This window comes from Salvelinus sp. IW2-2015, linkage group LG4q.1:29 (assembly GCF_002910315.2).
Source record: "Salvelinus sp. IW2-2015 linkage group LG4q.1:29, ASM291031v2, whole genome shotgun sequence".
NCBI classification, from domain to species: Eukaryota; Metazoa; Chordata; class Actinopteri; order Salmoniformes; family Salmonidae; genus Salvelinus; species Salvelinus sp. IW2-2015.
The window spans coordinates 50,161,512-50,179,462 of record NC_036842.1 but is presented as its reverse complement, the minus strand read 5'-3'; the positions used below and the strand labels follow the sequence as shown (position 1 = coordinate 50,179,462).

The window sequence follows — 17,951 nt, the reverse complement described above, 5'->3', positions numbered from 1 at the left end:
TGCAGTGCATAAAGTGTGGTGAGTAGTCGACTCACAGACAGAGAAAGACAATAGGTGAACAGTTTTCAACAAATTCATTTCTTGAAAAATGAAGGAAAGCAGCAGCGAGAGAGAGATAGTTACTAGTTTACCTTTCACTAACCTAATGTGGCAGGCGTAGGAAGACGCCTGAGCGGAGTTCCCACTTCCGTTTTTCAGGGGAAACAGAAGTTAGGTTGCAAATACTGTATCCCTGAAAAACGTATGTTAGCATTTTCTGGTGACGCCAGGTGAAGAAGCATAGTTTACCTTTCACATACTTAGCTAATGCAGCTAATTTAGCCTATTCAACAACCTGAATCAAACAGAGAGGAATGCTATCTATGTTAGCTAGCTGGCTAAGGCTATCCAACACTGCAACTCTTCCAAGTCAAGGTAAGCTTTTGGGTTGTATTTATTCCACTGATTCTGTCGCAAAACATTTCTGAACGAAGGGACCTAGGGCTGGGCGGCATACCGTATTTGACTATATACCGGTATTGATGCACGTACCAGTTTGGGTTTTTACTTTACCTTGTATTACGGTATTTCAATGTATGGTTTGTTTAATGTGTTACACCACTCCACCGCGTGTAATGACAGTTTTTTATAGTTTACTCATTTTGCTACTTGAGTCGTCTCTCTCCCGCTCTCCTTCCACACACGCCAAGCCCCACCCCCTGTCACCCAAGGAGAGCGCTCTACCACGAGTCACAGCCACTTCACTTGCTGTGACTGTCTGCATGGTCAATGCTCCAGATGCAACAAGATGGTGACAGCAGCGCTGCTTTCCACTTCGCTTCTTAACATACTGTAAATCCACAAGCCTTCTATGATGACACTATTAGGTTGTGTATCTTACTGTCTGCAAACAACTAGTTTGTCTTTTCTTAGCAAGTTGTGGCTAAAATAAATTGTATTAGCCACTAATGCTCATCGATAGTTAGCTGGCTAAATGTGCTTAGTCAGAGCAAACGTAGCTAGCTAGAAAATACAGCCTGATACCAGTGCTGGTGTAGGCCTAGATCAGCATGTCTTTGGTGCAACTCTATATTCTAAATCAGAGAGGAATAGGTAAAACATTAATATTTTAGCTACATCAGTAGATACCTATAATGTAACCTCTATTTAGGGTCCACTGGGAAACACTGACCAACACTTTGGTTCCAACCCGGTTAAAATGTCATTCGTTGTCATGTCAAACAACACTGTATCCAATATATTCCAACTTTTGGTTGAAGTTTGATTGAACAGTATAAAACAATCAGAATGTAGAAATCCCCATTAAAAACATTTCAAATGTATGTGTTGCCGCCACCCTAGGGTTATGCATTACTCATGAACCATATTTAGAACTTGTATTATTCAAAAACCTAAAATACCGTCATATCGTAATAAATTGGACAAATATCGTGATATGATATTTTGGCCATATTGCATAGGCCTAGAGGGACCAACCTGAATTTGTCCAATAGAAGCTCTCCTTTTAGTTGCAACGGTTTGGACTAATGATGATACTCCTGATCAGCTAGACGCAAGCAAGAGTGTGCAAGGTGGTATTGAATGTGTGTCACTGTCTGTCACCTTGATTACTACAGTTTGTCTCTCGACCTGTGCACCTACGTTATAAACGTATTTGTAGGCTAGGTTGTAGCAACCTCATGATGGGTATAGGGCAAATTCGAGTATCATGTAGTAGCCTAAACCTATTGATGTTACATTGAGCTGGGTGAATGGAATATGAATGACAGGTATCCAATATGCTGTAATAGAAATAAGGCTAAGCTCACTCATCTTGAACGGCACCGACTGCCACTGCTGTGTATGTGTGTTCAGTGTGTGTGTGTTTGTATAAGTGTGTGCCCATGCCTTTATATGTGTGTGTTTGTGTGTGCTCTCGTGTGTGTTTGTGTGTGTGAACCAATGCATGTGTATGTGTGTGCCCATGCGTGTCCCTCACCTCTCTCTCATGTGCACTGTCGGGTGTGTATTGAGGAAGGACAGCTGCTGCTCCAGACTACACACACGGAAGGCCAGGTAGCAGGAGGACATGATGAGCAGAATGATACTGAGGGAGACAGGAGACATACACTTTCACCACACAATTACCTCATTGTTTTCCACACACGAGTACACTGACAGCTACAATAAAAGGCCTATGGATCATTATGTGAGTGACGTGCCATGAGCTTCAACATAGTTTTTCCCCCCAAGCATGCTATAAAATTCATAAAAATCAAAACAGCCATGAAAAAGAACAGCGTAATGCCATTTACAAAAAAGACAAAATGTCTCATGTAAAGAGATGCAAATGTAATATGTACACTAAGTGTAATATGAACTGGTCAGAATTACTATGACCAGCAGGTGGCAGTATGACAGCAAGGGAGAATCGCAATTGCATCGCCTTGATTCCTCACGTCGTCGCTCCCTGTGTTTGTCAATACCCATGGGACGAGAAAGTCAGAGGGGGGGACCTTCTCATCCAATGGGTTTTGAGAAGCAGATGAGGAGCGGTGACACCAGGAAAGAAGGCAATGCAATTTATATTCTTCCTAAGTGCATAGTATTAGGACATTAGCCCTGTGTGTGATGTGAGTGCATTGTGGTCCGTCCGAAGCCTGGTCCCAGATCTGTTTGGGCTGCCTTGCCAACTCCTATGGTGATTGTCACGCCACGAGAACACAAACAGCACCTGGTTAGTATGTCCAGTACTCACAGAAGGATGAAGAACTTGAGCAGCTGGTACTCCATGTGGCCCAGCTCTGGCACTGGCTCTGTCAGGAGGATCTTCTCTGTCTCCAGACTCCGCTCTGCACACAACACAACAGACCAAAATGGGTTAGCGTTAGCGTTGAGCTATTGCTTCTCTATAGACAACACCACAAGAGAGAGCAATGCTAATTAGCGTTAGCATTAAGCTATTCTGTCTCTAGAGACGAGTTGGCTGACAACGTCACAAAAAATGATGCGCGCACATCGATGAGGCAGAAGGCCGTTTGGCGTTGTGATTCTGAATGGTCAGATAGCTAGCAACAATGACAAGACGCTACCATGTGGGGAATCGTAGGTGGCTTGTTACAGCTCGTTGTATCTTGTTATTGATACCATGTCTTGTTTTGCTAATATGGTCAAAGAATTGCTAGCTAGCTAACCAACAACTGTAACAATATATTTGAGAGACAACAGGTGCTCACATATGTATTTATGTTTTCAATAAACATTGCGCAAGTGCCGGTTTTGTTGCCAAACAACCCACCCGTCTATAGACAACACACCACAGCATAATGGCCTTAGTGTTATCATTGAGCTTTTCTTTCTCTATAGACCACGCAGTCAACACAGCGCTGAGTATGTGGGTGGCTAACAGCTAAGCGCCACTGCCTGTCTCCTATCCCAAGTCTGACACCAATGCAGCAGGAATTACACTTGAAGGCAGACACGTTGGAGAAACTCAGGGGGTCCATTTACAACCGTACTTATTTACAACCTTACTTAGCCTACACAAGACCCTTTAAACCATAATCGTTGCTTTGAAGTGGTGCTTCCACATAGAAAGTAACAATACTAGTCTTGGAGCTAGTTTTACAGTAGGATATATTTTGTACATTTGTATGTGTTGATTGTGCTAACATTTCATTCTAGCCATCTTTTTTAACAGGGCCGGGGTTGGCCTCTACAGGGTCTTGTTCATTATGTCACGCTATGGAAATTGTTTCAAAATGTTTCGCAACGGCAAACAGAAAATGGGCGTTTCTTATTGGACAAGTCAAGGTAGTCCCTCCATTTTTCAGTCCACTTTCTTCCATTTGGTGCCTAATGAACAGGACCCTGCTAAAAACTCCACACAGCGGGGCTTTTAATGATCTGAGAGAAGGTACAATTATGTATGAAAGGAGCGGTCTGTGTTTTTCCTGCCACTCTGAGGGCACCTCTCATACTTCTAGAACTACAGGCATGCCCTAAGTACAACCAGAGATACTGGAAATAATAACGAGATGCTTGTGTCTTCGCCCTAACAATGGGATTTGTTGTCCACAGAGCGGAACAGTGGGCTGTCAAGCTCCCGCCTATTCCTGTCTTTGGATTGGTGGATACATCTCGTTATTTGAATACTTTTTTGAACTCTTCGATGAGGGGTGTTGACATCAACCGCCTGTATGCAATGGAGAGTGAGATGCTAAGCTAGCCTCATGAATATGTACAGAACGTCTCGAATTTCAACAGGGACAACTCCGATGTCAAGTGTTTTTTTCTCAAAGTTGCCGGGATGTCACGTGCATCACACTTATATCAGTACACTCGTAACAACCTAAGCATTATGTTCCTTCTATTAGAGTAAATATGCCTCACGTATCATCAAAATAGCAATAAAAGTGTATCTTGACTAAATTCGACACTCTCATTGCCCCCCATACAAAAACTCCTCACTGGCTTAATAATTAATGCTATCCTACACATTTTGCCATGGGGCGGAGAGAAGACTTTGCTATTTTATAACTCATTTCAAGCAATTCTTCTCATTTTGCCACAGGGCGGATAATTTTTTTTCTTCAGTTTTACAGCTAATTTGCTGCAATTCTACACATTTTGCCATAGTAAAAACTGCAAACGTTTGCCTCCACCCTATCTAAACTGCTTACTAGAAGTTTAAATAGCTGGGCACTAGACTAATTTACCAATCTGCTGATGCACAACCAAATTTCGAAATTGCACTTTGTGTACTCTATTACTCTAACTCTCAAGGAAAAGTATGTTGAGTTCAAATCGCCCCCCCAATTTTTTTTAAAATTAATTGGTCCGCGGGCCTAAAAAAAGGGGTGGGGGGCACCAGTTGCCCATCCCTGCTCTAGTCAGTAGAAGGGGTAAAAAAAAAAAAAGTTGAGCTCATACAAAAATCAAGAGTTCAGGTAGTTTATTGGAGAATGTACGTGGCTCTATGCACGCTGGTTAAAAAAGACTATCAGCTGGGTAATTAGTAGCCATAGATCCCTACTTATCAGTGTGTGAGTCAATAGCGTGTGACTTTTGGCCCAAAAGGTGACTCCAATGGCTACATTAGCAACAGCTTGCGTGTGGAGGAAGGAAGATATCAGCTAATAGTCCTCTTTTCTGTCAAGAATTATCTCGGTACCCGTCTGTCATGAGAGACTATGTCAGGCATAGAGGAACAAAACAGAGCCTAGCTTACATTTAAATGTTAGTCATTAAGTATGTATTATTTAGTCATTTAGCTAAGTTAGCCTGTTAGTTAGCTTGCTGTTGCCCGCCTTGCCAAGGGTATGTTGTTGGATAAATAAAACAAATCAGTCAGTCAGGCACCCATGCAAGCTACAACTGAGCCGGGTCATGACAGGCTGTTTGTGAGAGTGCTGACAGTGTGATGGATGAAAGGTTGCCTCTATGGATCAGATTACCATCATCCCAATCCTAAACTAGGCCATAAAAGGGCTGGAAAATATCTGACCTTGGACCAGTGGTTAGGTTATTGTCCACTGCTGTACAATTTAGGCTTTGAGCTCAGACCTGACAGAGGTCCTAAAACATGTTCACCATTTGTAGGACTTGACAACAGCAACCCTCCAGTTGCCTGCTCACTTCCTTTTAGATGTTCCCCATAAGACCCGGGATTCAAAGTTTCGAACTGGCAACCCTCTTGTCACCGGTTTACCTCTCTAACCTCTAGGGCATGGGTGTCAAACTCTGGCCCGCGGGCCAGATTTGGCCCGCGGGGTAATTATATTTGGCCCGCGAGACAATACCAAATTACTACTAGAGCTGGCCCGCCGGTATTATACAGCGCATTCACCGCTAATACTACGAATCCCATAATGCTCTGCTGTTGTTTTCGCGCGCCAATCAGGACAGGACCCAGAAACGCCCTCTCCTCTGTGACAGTAGTCATAGCAACATAGACGCTACAACTGTCAGCGCGCTATCCCTTCCCAAAAATGGCGAAAAGAAAGGCAGAAAAACAGGAGCTTTCTGGACAAGTGGGAGGCAGAATATCTTTCTCTGTGACATCTCGAGCCATCTCGATGCGCTGAACCTGCAGCTTCAGGGGCGGGGGCGCATCATCAACGACATGTGCTGCAGTGAGGGCCTTTAAAACTAAACTGTGCCTGTGGGAGAATCAGATGCTGCAAGGAAACCATTGCCATTTCCCTGCTGCAAACCATAAAAGCGCAGATCTCTACCGCCGTGTTCCCATGGCGCACAGTTTGCTGAAAAACTCAGTGTTCTCGCCGCTGAGTTTAGCCGGCGATTTGCCGACTTCGATGTCCAGAAATGTAGGTTTGAACTGCTTAGTAATCCCTTCGCAGTTGATGTGGAAAATGCACCAACCAACATCCAAATGGAGCTGATTGAACTCCAGTGCAACGACACGCTGAAGTCAAAGTATGATGCTGTGGGCGCCGCACAGTTTCCACGGTTCATCCCTGACACAATGCCTCAGCTCCGCACCCAAGCTGCTCAGATGCTTCTCATGTTCGCAGCACTTATCTATGCGAGCAACTTTTCCCTCGATGAAGATGACCAAAAACAACTCACAGGAGACGTCTGACTGATGAAACACCTTCGCTCGATACTGAGGATTTCTTCAGCTCAGAGCCTGAGCCCAGACATTGATGAACTAGCATCCAAGAAGAGATGCCAGGTATCTGGCTTGGGCACATCAGATTAGATCAGTGTGCAATAATAATGTTTTCTTTGTGCACTTTTTTTCTTGCTACAAGGCATGGGCTTGATGGTTGATTGATTTATTATCATTTTATTTGTAAAATTATTAGCCAGTGGAAAAGTTTATTTTGGTATTTAAATCAGAAGGCTGCAAATAGAAAAGAGGCATACAATTTTTATTTACATTTTATTTATTTAATAAATGAATGCCATTGATGTGTTTTTTCATTTGAAATTCGATTTTGCATGTCTCCACTATTAAATTATATATTGTATGGTAATAAGCGATGCTTGTTCCATATTCAATGTTAAAGCAAAACTTGTTTGGGTCCATATTAAAAGGTTCATTTGTTCAATGTTGGCCCGCGACTTTGTTCAGGTTTTACATTTTGGCCCACTGGGTATTTGAGTTTGACACCCCTGCTCTAGGGGAAAGCAACATCGAGGGTTTGAGGGCCACATAAGGATTGAAAAATTCAAAAGGAAGGTTGTGAATACTTTTGTTTGGACTGATTTGTTTGTCAAAATCTATTTGTGGACTGGAAAAAGGGCAGTTATTACCAAATAAATAGGACCATTATAATTTCTACATACTTTCTATCAGGTTTTAGGCGTTTATGTGCAGCCTGGAGTAATTTTTTTATGCAAAATAATCCTTTCCAACCCAAGAAATTACTACCTGTCGCCCCATGATGATTAATGATTGAGCGGGGCTTACCTTTGATCTTACTCTTCAATGTCAGTGGAACCTCAGTGGGTAGGTAGGGGGTGTCCACTGCACTCAGGCTGCTGGTGGAGTTCCCCAGGAGGTCTGGGAGAGAGGAGGACACGGACGGAATGGACGGCTTTCTCCTCCACTTCAACACTGGAGGGAAGTCATTGACCACAGGGAACTCATCCTGAATGAGGGAGGAGAGGACCAAGGGGAAGAGAGGAGAGGCCGGCAGAGGAAGAGAGGAGATGGAGTTGAGAGAGGCTGAAATGAAAAGGTATCTTTAATTAAGTTTAGGTGATATAATCACAATGTTTTGGTTGACACGTTAGGGATTGTATTGCCTAAGCTTTATTAAATGATCACGTTTGGGAGCAGCGAAACACTGAGTGGGCATTCTCTTTTTCTATATATTGGCCTTATTTTTTTCCCCAGCGGCTGTTATTAATTTGGATATGCGTTTAAAAAAAATGAATTGTAACCAACCATTATGCCAGTAAGTAAAAAGATCAAGAGGAGAAAAGGCAAGAAGGGCAGTTCGAGTTTGAGGTCCCTTTTAAGCACTCACATCACTGAGTGGATTATTATTGCTTTAGCTCTAAAAAACATTTGACTTTCGCCTGAGTAAAATACCAGCACGCTAAGCTTCTTAACCCATGATGACGTCAACAATCACAAAAGGGTCTACTAAAGGATTAAAAACAGCAGCAAAAAAACAGCAGTTTGAGGCACTCTGCTTATCTTATTCTTAAGAGGACTTACAATTGACAAGGAAGGCCAGAAGCATGCTTCAGTGTATATACACCGAACAAAAATATGTTTCATGAGCTGAAATAAAAAATCCCAGACATTTTCCATATGCACAAAAAGCTCATCGATCGAAATTTTTTGGCACAAATTTGTTTACATCCCTGTTAGTGAGCATTTCTCCTTTGCCAAGATAATCCATCCACCTGATAGGTGTGGCATATAAAGAATCTGATTAAACAGCATGATCATTACACAGGTGCACCTTGTGCTGGGGACAATAAAAGGCCACAGGCGTCTCAAGTTGAGGGAGCGTGCAATTGGCATGCTGATTGCAGGAATGTCCACCAGAGCGGTTGCCAGAGAATTTAATGTTAATTTCTCTACCATAAACTGCCTCCATTGTCGAAATCCATAGATTAGGGCCTAATGAATGTATTTCAATTGACTGATTTCCTTATACAGTGTGAACTGTAACTCAGTAAAATCTTAGAAATGATTGCATGTTGCGTTTATATTTTTGTTCAGTATAGTAGTGCAATTTACTACTACGAGTTACATTGAGTAATGTGTAGGGGCATATTCAAAACACTTAAAGTAGCACTCCAGTCTCCGTGCAGTAGTGTCTACAAAAACCTATTTTGTGCAAACATTTTTTTTACCATAAAGTGTGTGTACTTTACTGTGCTCATACTTGGGATATTGCTTTCCAACAGTAAAAGTTAAAAAATAGATGTCTTTAACAAATGCCTAACTCTGACTTGCATAATGCTAATGCTACACCACATCTATCTCTTTGACCCTACACACACTTAAAGTACAGGGATTCTGTAAATTGCACACTGCCAAGTTCAATTTATGGTCTTTGGCAGCTGGTCAACAGTAGCAGATGGATCTAGACTGTTGTGTAAAGCAGGGTTGGTTGCACCACAACTGTATCCTGGGTAAGGGTCTGTGTTTGATCTCTTGCTAACTCCTTGTCACTCATGCCATGAAGTGTTTGTAAGAGACCAGAAACCGCTTGGCACCCAGGCTACCATATCTATCCTACTGTACTGCACCCAGAGTAGTGTAGTTTAGTGTACTGGCTGGGCTTACCATAGATAGTGAGCTAGGCTCCTCCAAGTACTGCTTCAGGCTAAGGCTTTTCTTCCCATTCACCTAAGGAGGAAAATAAGGTTACATTGTAACTACAGTAATTATTAGTTCTCTATTGTGTAACTACACTACAGTATTGATATCCACGATATCTGCTCAATCTTACAGACCATAGATGAGGTAAAGAGGTCAATGGATCTCGACCAAAACAATGGAAATGCCATGGAAACGGGTGGGGGGAAAGATCCCGAATCGCCTCATTGCCCCCAAGCAATATTAGCCCATTCAAGCTATTGTTTATGTGTATTTCACACTATGTTGAGGTAAAAATCGGTGTATAATGCTTGTGTGGATGTCAACCCCAATACATGTACATTACAGTAAAAAAGGTCTGACTGCCACCAACAATTTCTGTATGCTAGCTATGCCATCAGCTTATACGAACGGGAGCTAGCATTTAGCAACCACTTTTTCTAAACCCGAAAAGGGACAACTTTCTAAATGTTATGCACTGAAAACAGCCAAATGTATCCAAATGGGACTTTAGTAACCACATTGTGGGCCTGTTACAATACAGCAATCATGATGGATTTGGCAAATATCAACTTGGTTAGTGTGCGCCAATCCGGCAAACTTCTTCTCTCCCCCAAGGTCTGCGTTCCATTGACCTTTTTACCTCATCTATTGGTATACTAAAGTCCCTTTGATAATGGCATATTGTGAGGTTATTTCGCACCTGAAGGTGTGTACAGATCCTCCTGAGGACATCGTAGACACTGTCTCGGGACAGCAAGGACACAAACACATACTGCAAGAGAGAACAAAACACTTGTGTAAAAAAAAAACAAAAAAAACACTTGAGCTCCACTATCTTTAATGGTCTATTACAGCAGATGTGAAGACGCACAGGTTATCAACAAAGTTAGATTTCTCACTTGTCAACTGACATCTTTATGACATGCAATGACTGAGTAGCTTCAGCCAATTCAGCTGTGCACTAGATAAACAAAACAGACAATAGTTGTATAGTAAGTGTTACCCATTCATTTTTTGCTTAGACCACTATTCCCAAAACACTATTCCCATTGAAGTTATCTGAGTGCTGTCTCTCCCACTCAGCTTCTTTAATTCATGAAAGACAAAACAAAGCCAGGTGGCAGCCAGCAGCTTTAGCCGTCATCACTAAGGATCATAAAACCCCATAAAAGGCGTTTTGCTGTGTCAGGAGCCCTGTTACATCACACCACTAACTTGTACAAGAACGAGAACAGACTATTGAGTTACCGTTTGAAACAAAATACAAGCACTCTGATCGCTGTACATTCCTTTTTATGATCAAATGTTTATATTTATAATAATAACTGTTGGCAAACAAGAATACAGATACACAGAATGAAGTTACAACCTCCCCTCCCCAACTCAATCCCACCACACCGAGGACCCAATGGATCTAATTAAATAAAGAAAAGCAAACAAAACAAAACAGAATGAAGTTACAATCCCCCCCTCCCCCAACCCCACCCCATTGAGGACCCAATGGATCTAATTAAATAAAGAAAAACAAACAAAACAAAAAAACTCAAAGCAATACATCACGAAGTGATTAAGTAGCAAGAAGCCATTGGGTCGTGTCTTCTTAAGCTCCATGAGGCCATTAGGCCAGCAAGAAGAATGGGCGTCTGACACAGAGATAAATGAAGTACAGAAAAAGCTGTTCATTCCTTTACAAATAAACTACTCATATCCCCAAAGCAAACACCTCTGAAGAACTGTACATCGTCAGCAAGGTGAACATGGATGTGTGTGACCTTTGACCTTTCAAGGTCCAATAGCGCCATTTTTATCTCAATATCAAATCATTTCTGAGTAACAATTAAGTACCTTACTGTGATTGTTTTCCATTAAAATAGTAAAAAAGGAACAAAAATAGCTTTGAGCAAAGAGCAATTTCTCAAGCAAGAATTTTGCTAGGACTGTCTGGGAGTGGTCAGAGTGGGGAGGGGAAAACTAGCTATTGGCAGAGAGGTTTGGAACTCTTTCTTATTGGTATATTAACAAATGTAATGCCTGGTCACCAAAACTCCATCCCACAAAAACAGGCTGAAATTTCAGAAGTCCGCATCTGCGGTGAAAGGTGACAGAGCTAGAGCGGTGTTTGTCAGAGCATGAGACATCCTGAAAATCGGACTTCTCACAAAATCGTCTGTAGTTTCTGAACGGCCTACATACTATTATGATGAGACTCACGAACAAGATGGTGTTCTCCATTTTGCTCTACGACCCCCACAAGCGTTTTGGGATTCGTCTGAAGTCGGCACAGCCGATCTGCCAACTTCTGTCTGCAGCGTCCGAACAGTTTGACCTACACACTATGACCTAGAGGTCGACCGATTAATCCGTTTTTTTTTTACACCTTTATTTAACTAGGCAAGTCAGTTAAGAACACATTCTTATTTTCAATGACGGCCTAGGAACGGTGGGTTAACTGCCTCGTTCAGGGGCAGAGCGACAGATTTTTACCTTGTCAGCTCGGGGATTTAATCTTGCAACCATACGGTTAACTACTCCAACGCTCTAACCACCTGCCTTACATTGCACTCCACGAGGAGCCTGCCTGTTACGCGAATGCAGTAAGAAGCCAAGGTGAGTTGCTAGCTAGCATTAAACGTATCTTATAAAAAACAATCAATCAATCAATCATAATCACTAGTTAACTACACATGGTTGATGATATTACTAGTGTATCTAGCGTGTCCTGCGTTGCACTTAATCGATGCGGTGCACATTCGCGAAAAAGGACTGTCGTTGCTCCAAAGTGTACCTAACCATAAACATCAATGCCTTTCTTAAAATCAATACACAAGTATATATTTTTAAACCTGCATATTTAGTTAATATTGCCTGCTAACATGAATTTCTTTTAACTAGGAAAATTGTGTCACTTCATTGCAACAGGGTCAGGGTATATGCAGCAGTTTGGGCCGCCTGGCTTGTTGTGAACTGTGTGAAGACCATTTCTTCCTAACAAAGACAGCCAACTTCGCCAAACGGGGGATGATTTAACAAAAGCGCATTTGTGAAAAAAGCCACAATCGTTGCACGACTGTACCTAACCATAAACATCAATGCCTTTCTTAAAATCAATACACAGAAGTATATATTTTTAAACCTGCATATTTAACTAAAAGAAATCCAGGTTAGAAGGCAATATTAGCCAGGTGAAATTGTGTCACTTCTCTTGCGTTCATTGCATGTAGAGTCAGGGTATTTGCAACAGTTTGGGCGCCTGGCTCGCTGCGAACTAATTTGCCAGAATCTTACGTAATTATGACATAACATTGAAGGTTGTGCAATGTAACAGAAATATTTAGACTTATGGATGCCACCCGTTAGATAAAATACGGAACGGTTCCGTATTTCACTGAAAGAAAAAACGTTTTGTTTTGGAAATATAGTTTCCGAATTTGACCATATTAATGACCTAAGGCTCGTATTTCGTGTGTTATTATGTTATTTAAGTCTATGATTTGATAAGCAGTCTGACTGAGCGATGGTATGCACGAGCAGGCTCGTAAGCATTCATTCAACAGCACTTTCGTGCGTTTTGCCAGCAGCTAAGCATTGCGCTGTTTATGACTTCAAGCCTATCAACTCCCGAGATTAGGCTGGTGTAACCGATGTGAAATGGCTAGCTAGTTAGCGGGGTGTGCGCTAATAGCGTTTCAAACATCACTCGCTCTGAGACTTAGAGTGTTGTTCCCTTGCTCTGCATGGGTAACGCTGCTTCGAGGGTGGCTGTTGTCGATGTGTTCCTGGTTCGAGCCAGGTAGGAGCGAGGAGAGGCGGAAGCTATTTGGTTACACTGGCAATACTAAAGTGCCTATAAGAACATCCAATAGTCAAAGGTATATGAAATACAAATCGTATAGAAGAAATAGCCCTATAATTCCTATAATAACTACAACCTAAAACTTTCCTTACCTGGGAATATTGAAGACTCATGTTAAAAGGAACCACCAGCTTTCATATGTTCTCATGTTCTGAGCAAGGAACTTAAACATTAGCTTTTTTACATGGCACATATTGCACTTTTACTTTCTTCTCCAACACTTTGTTTTTGCACTATTTAAACCAAATTGAACATGTTTCATTATTTATTTGAAGCTAAATTGATTTTATTGATGTATTATATTAAGATAAAATAAGTGTTCATTCAGTATTGTTGTAATTGTCATTATTACAAATATATATATTTTTTACATCGACCGATTAATCGGTATCGGCTTTTTAGGTCCTCCAATAATCAGTATCGGTATCGGCGTTGAAAAATCATAATCGGTCGACCTCTACTATGACCCCTAGGTTATTTTGCTCTAGGATGCCCACAGGCCTCACAAGACTCGTCTGAAGGTCACCCGGTACCAGTAAAATAAAATTATGGAAGTACAGTACAAGTCAAAAGTTTGGACACCCCAACACATTCAAGGGTAATTTCTACATTGTAGAATAATAGTGAAGACATCAACACTACGCAATAACACATATGGAATCACGCAGTAAACAAAAAAGTGTTAAACAAATCAAAATATATTTCCGATTTTAGATACTTCAAAGTAGCCACCCTTTGCCTTGATGACAGCTTTGCAAACTCTTGGAATTCTCTCAACCAGCTTTATGAGGTAGTCACCTGGAATGCATTTCAATTAACAGGTGTGCCTTGTTAAAAGTTCATTTGTGGAGTTTCTTTCCTTCTTAATGCGTTTGAGCCAATCAGTTGTGTTGTGGCAAGGTAGGGTTGGTATAGAGAAGATAGCCCTATTTGGTGAAAGACCAAGTCCATATTATGGCAAGCAATTTGACCATGAAGGCCTGATTCATGCAGTCTCCTCTGAACAGTTGATGTTGAGGTGTGTCTGTTGCTTGAACTCTGAATAATTTATTTGGGCTGGTAACTCTAATGAACTTATCCTCTGCAGCAGAGGTAACTCTGGGTCTTCCTTTCATGTGGCGGTCCTCATGAGAGACAGTTTCATCATAGCTCTTGATGTTTTTAGTGACAGCACGTGAAGAAACTTTCAAAGTTCTTGAAATGTTCCGCATTGACTGACCATGTCTTAAAGTAATGATGGACTGTCATTTTTCTTTGCTTATTTGAGCTGTTCTTGCTATAATATGGATTTGGTCTTTACCAGATAGGGCCAAATACAATTTTTCCATTAAATAATTTTTGTATATATTTATTTTGATACTTCAAGGGGTCTTCAAATTCAAAATCAAATAGCTAAATGATCCTCGGTATGACCTTAAAACACCATCCCGGAGTCGCCTCTTCACTGTTGACTTCGAGACTGGTGTTCTGCGGGTACTATTTAATGAAGCTGCCAGTTGAGGACTTGTGAGGCATCTGTTTCTCGAACTAGACACTAATGTACTTGTCCTCTTGCTCAGTTGTGCACCGGGACCTCCCCCTCCTCTTTCTATTCTGGCTAGAGACGGTTTGCGCTGTTCTGTGAAGGGAGTAGTACACAGCGTTGTACGAGATCTTCAGTTTCTTGGCAATTTCTCACATGGAATAGCCTTAATTTCTCAGAACAAGAATAGACTGATGAGTTTCAGAAGAAAGTTCTTTGTTTCTGGCCATTTTGAGCCTGTAATCGAACCCACAAATATTGATGCTCCAGATACTCAACTAGTCTAAAGGCCAGTTTTATTGCTTCTTTGATCAAGACAACAGTTTTCAGCTGTGCTAACATAATTGCAAAAGGGTTTTCTAATGATCAATTAGCCTTTTAAAATTATAAACTTGGATTAGCTAACACAACGTGCCATTGGAACACAGGAGTGATGGTTGCTGATAATGGGCCTCTGTAGATATTCCATTAAAATGTAGCTAGAATATTCCATTCTAGCTACAATAGTCATTTACAACATTAACAATGTCTACACTGTATTTCTGATCAATTTGATGTTATTTAAAATGGACCGAAAATGTACTTTTCTTTCAAAAACAAGGACATTTCTAAGTGACCCCAAACTTTTGAACAGTAGTGTATATACAGTATATATATTTTAATAAATGTTTTTTTATACTGTTTGGACATAGGCGTCCCGAAAAAACACTTACACGGCCTGCTCAAGACTCTTCTATGAAGAAAAAACTCTTAAAGTGTTAGGGTTAACACCTAGATAATGCTAGCTGTCTGTGTGGTAGAGCCATATTGCATTGTGCTGCTGTACTATGCTGAGCCATACCTTCTGGCTGGTGTCCACAGTGATGGCCAACCCGTTAGGTACTAGGCCTGCTGTCCTGTGTTTCTTCACCAGCCGTACTGACACCACTGGAATGGCCACCTGTAGAGGAAAAGCAAACATGGTTAGCACCTGCACTTCATAACATAATAGCATAGCATCCCTATACTCTACACTCAAAGCACAGTGATCTATTTAACTCAAAAACCATAGCGGCCGTCAACGGCCTTTCTTATCTAACAATAATATTTGTGTCAATATCGCAAAATTTACTAACTAATAAACCTGTTGTCGTATTTGCGTGGCTATTGTCATCAAGCAGAAACCGGAAACAGGGTATTCTGTCATTTAAAATGGTATATATTTGGGGCAGAAAAGCGATGATGTCGAGGTGATTGAAATAAGTAAACAGCAGATATATGTTTGGTGTTGTTGATGTTTGATTCTGTGAAACTTGTGGATTCGTTCTCAGATTAGCAAGTCATGTCATGATAACTTGGTTGGTAAAGGTGAGAGCATCAGCGGTGGAGCTCGAATGATTGCTCTCTGTCTCTTTGAAATAGTTACAGCCTTTAGCTGTATATACTGTAATTAGCTAACTAGCTGGCTGTTTTGTTTTGAAGAGGAACATGGAGGAAGAGCATGTGGAAAAGGGACAGGAGGAGGGAGAGGGAGAGGAGGAAGCAGAGGTAGAGGAGGAACCAGAGTGAGAGAAGGAGGAAGAGGGAGAGCAAACCCGAGGGGAGCCTACGTTTCCATGGAGTTTGTCTGCCTCAAGTCACAACATTCACCCTTGTACCACACAGCATGTGCCTAAAGTGAAAGGCAGGGGGTTTGGAGTTGTTTTTAAGAGTGGGAGAAACGGCTATCTCTTCCAGACCTTATAATGGATTACAACAAGAAAATGAGGAGTGTGGTTGACCATCTTGACCAAATGAGAAGCTATTACAGTGTTGGATCCATAGGCAAAAAATGGTGGAAGAATATGTTTTGGGGATGCTCAAAATGTCCATCATAAATCAGTACATTGTTTGCGGGACCCTGCAAAGGCCCCTTCCCAGAAACCGCAGGTGCTGGTCCCTGAAGGCATTCAAAATGCAGCTTGTGCATTCACTTTGTGATATGACTACAGTGGAAGGAAGAGGGGAGCCAAGAGGGTGGCACCAGGGCGTGTGAACCGAGTTGTATCTCATCATTTAAAAGCAGGTGAAGTTTGAAGGGCTTTTTACTTTTTAAAATTGTCTCTGAACAGTTGTTTTGTATCTTGTCTCTACCTAATACTGGTTGCATTCACTGAATTTTTGTCAAAGTAGGCTACTATTTCTACATTTTGTGTCCAGCCTGGTCTGTACTAAATCTTACTGAGAGAGGTTATCTGCATTTTGAAATAGTCTCTGAATAGTTGTTTGCATTTTTACAGAAGTAGGAATAGTTGTTAATCAAATAGCTTACTTTGTGTGGGTTTTGAAATAGTTTCTGAATATTGTCCTCTGGTCACATTTTTTATATATTTTTAAATATGTATATGTAAATAATATGTATAAGTATAATATATTATACTTGGTACATTTTGAAGGAGCAATTTAGTCAAATTTACTACAATTTAAACACTCTAGGGATTTTTGTTGGGTTGTGTGTTAATCGTTTTTTGATAGTGAGCGTCTTTACACAATTGACAAAATGAGTCTTATTCCTATTGACATGAATGTGGTGTAATACTAAATAAGAGGTTGTGCTCTTTAAAACTAAGGTAACTTGTAATTGTCATTTGTTCTTTGTTTTTGAGCTGTGTCTGTTTGTTTGAAATGTGTGCGAAAATTTGCATTCTTTTGAAAATTCTCAATAATCTACAGCAGCATTCTAGAATTCTATTGGGGCCACACACACACAAACACACATCATCATCATGACACTATACTATATATATATTGTTTTATGAAGCCCTTAGTGGCCAGATTGTTTCCCAGTTCATAATGTTCATCAGACTGATGGATAATCAGACAGGAGAGAGTACACAAAAAAGACGTTGATGAATATGTTCATAGATGGGTCAGATTATAAACATAAAGGCTATATAGGGTACACACTTCAATACCCATGGTCAGATGACTTTTCATAGATGGTAAGAGGTCAAAGTATGTGGTACAGAGTTCGCCAATCTTAGCTGATTAGTTACGGAGCTGGGACAGATTCCAAATGAATTGCATCGGTAGAAACACAACAAAACAAGCAACTTGCTAGCTGGCTATGTAAACAAATATCACTGCAACTCAATATCATATGAGCTCAACTGCGCGGGCATCTACCTTAACGTGACAGGTAAGCTGTCAAATAGTAGCACAAGTAGTAAAAAAAAATAAGAGGATAAGAGCGTCTGGATAAGAGCGTCTGCTCTTGGCCGGTAGGGATATCCTTGTCTCAGTATGTAAAAATAATAAATAAATAA

At 41.1% G+C, this 17,951-nt stretch overlaps 1 protein-coding gene across 2 annotated transcripts in view; it reads right to left on the bottom strand.

The window, feature by feature from the left end:
* The window catches only part of LOC111962089 (GRAM domain-containing protein 2A), a 64,591-nt gene that overhangs the window by 4,492 nt on the left and 42,148 nt on the right, over positions 1-17,951 (bottom strand). The window contains exons 6-11 of one of the 2 annotated variants that reach the window (XM_023984909.2): positions 15,509-15,607; positions 9,993-10,064; positions 9,257-9,319; positions 7,418-7,598; positions 2,738-2,831; positions 1,979-2,086 (exon numbers count right to left, since the gene is read on the bottom strand). In XM_023984909.2, the coding sequence (XP_023840677.1) occupies positions 1,979-2,086; positions 2,738-2,831; positions 7,418-7,598; positions 9,257-9,319; positions 9,993-10,064; positions 15,509-15,607 (617 nt within the window). Of the gene's footprint in view, positions 1-1,974; positions 2,087-2,737; positions 2,832-7,417; positions 7,599-9,256; positions 9,320-9,992; positions 10,065-15,508; positions 15,608-17,951 lie in introns of those variants that run through there. The other variant, XM_070442942.1, reaches the window with a different exon arrangement.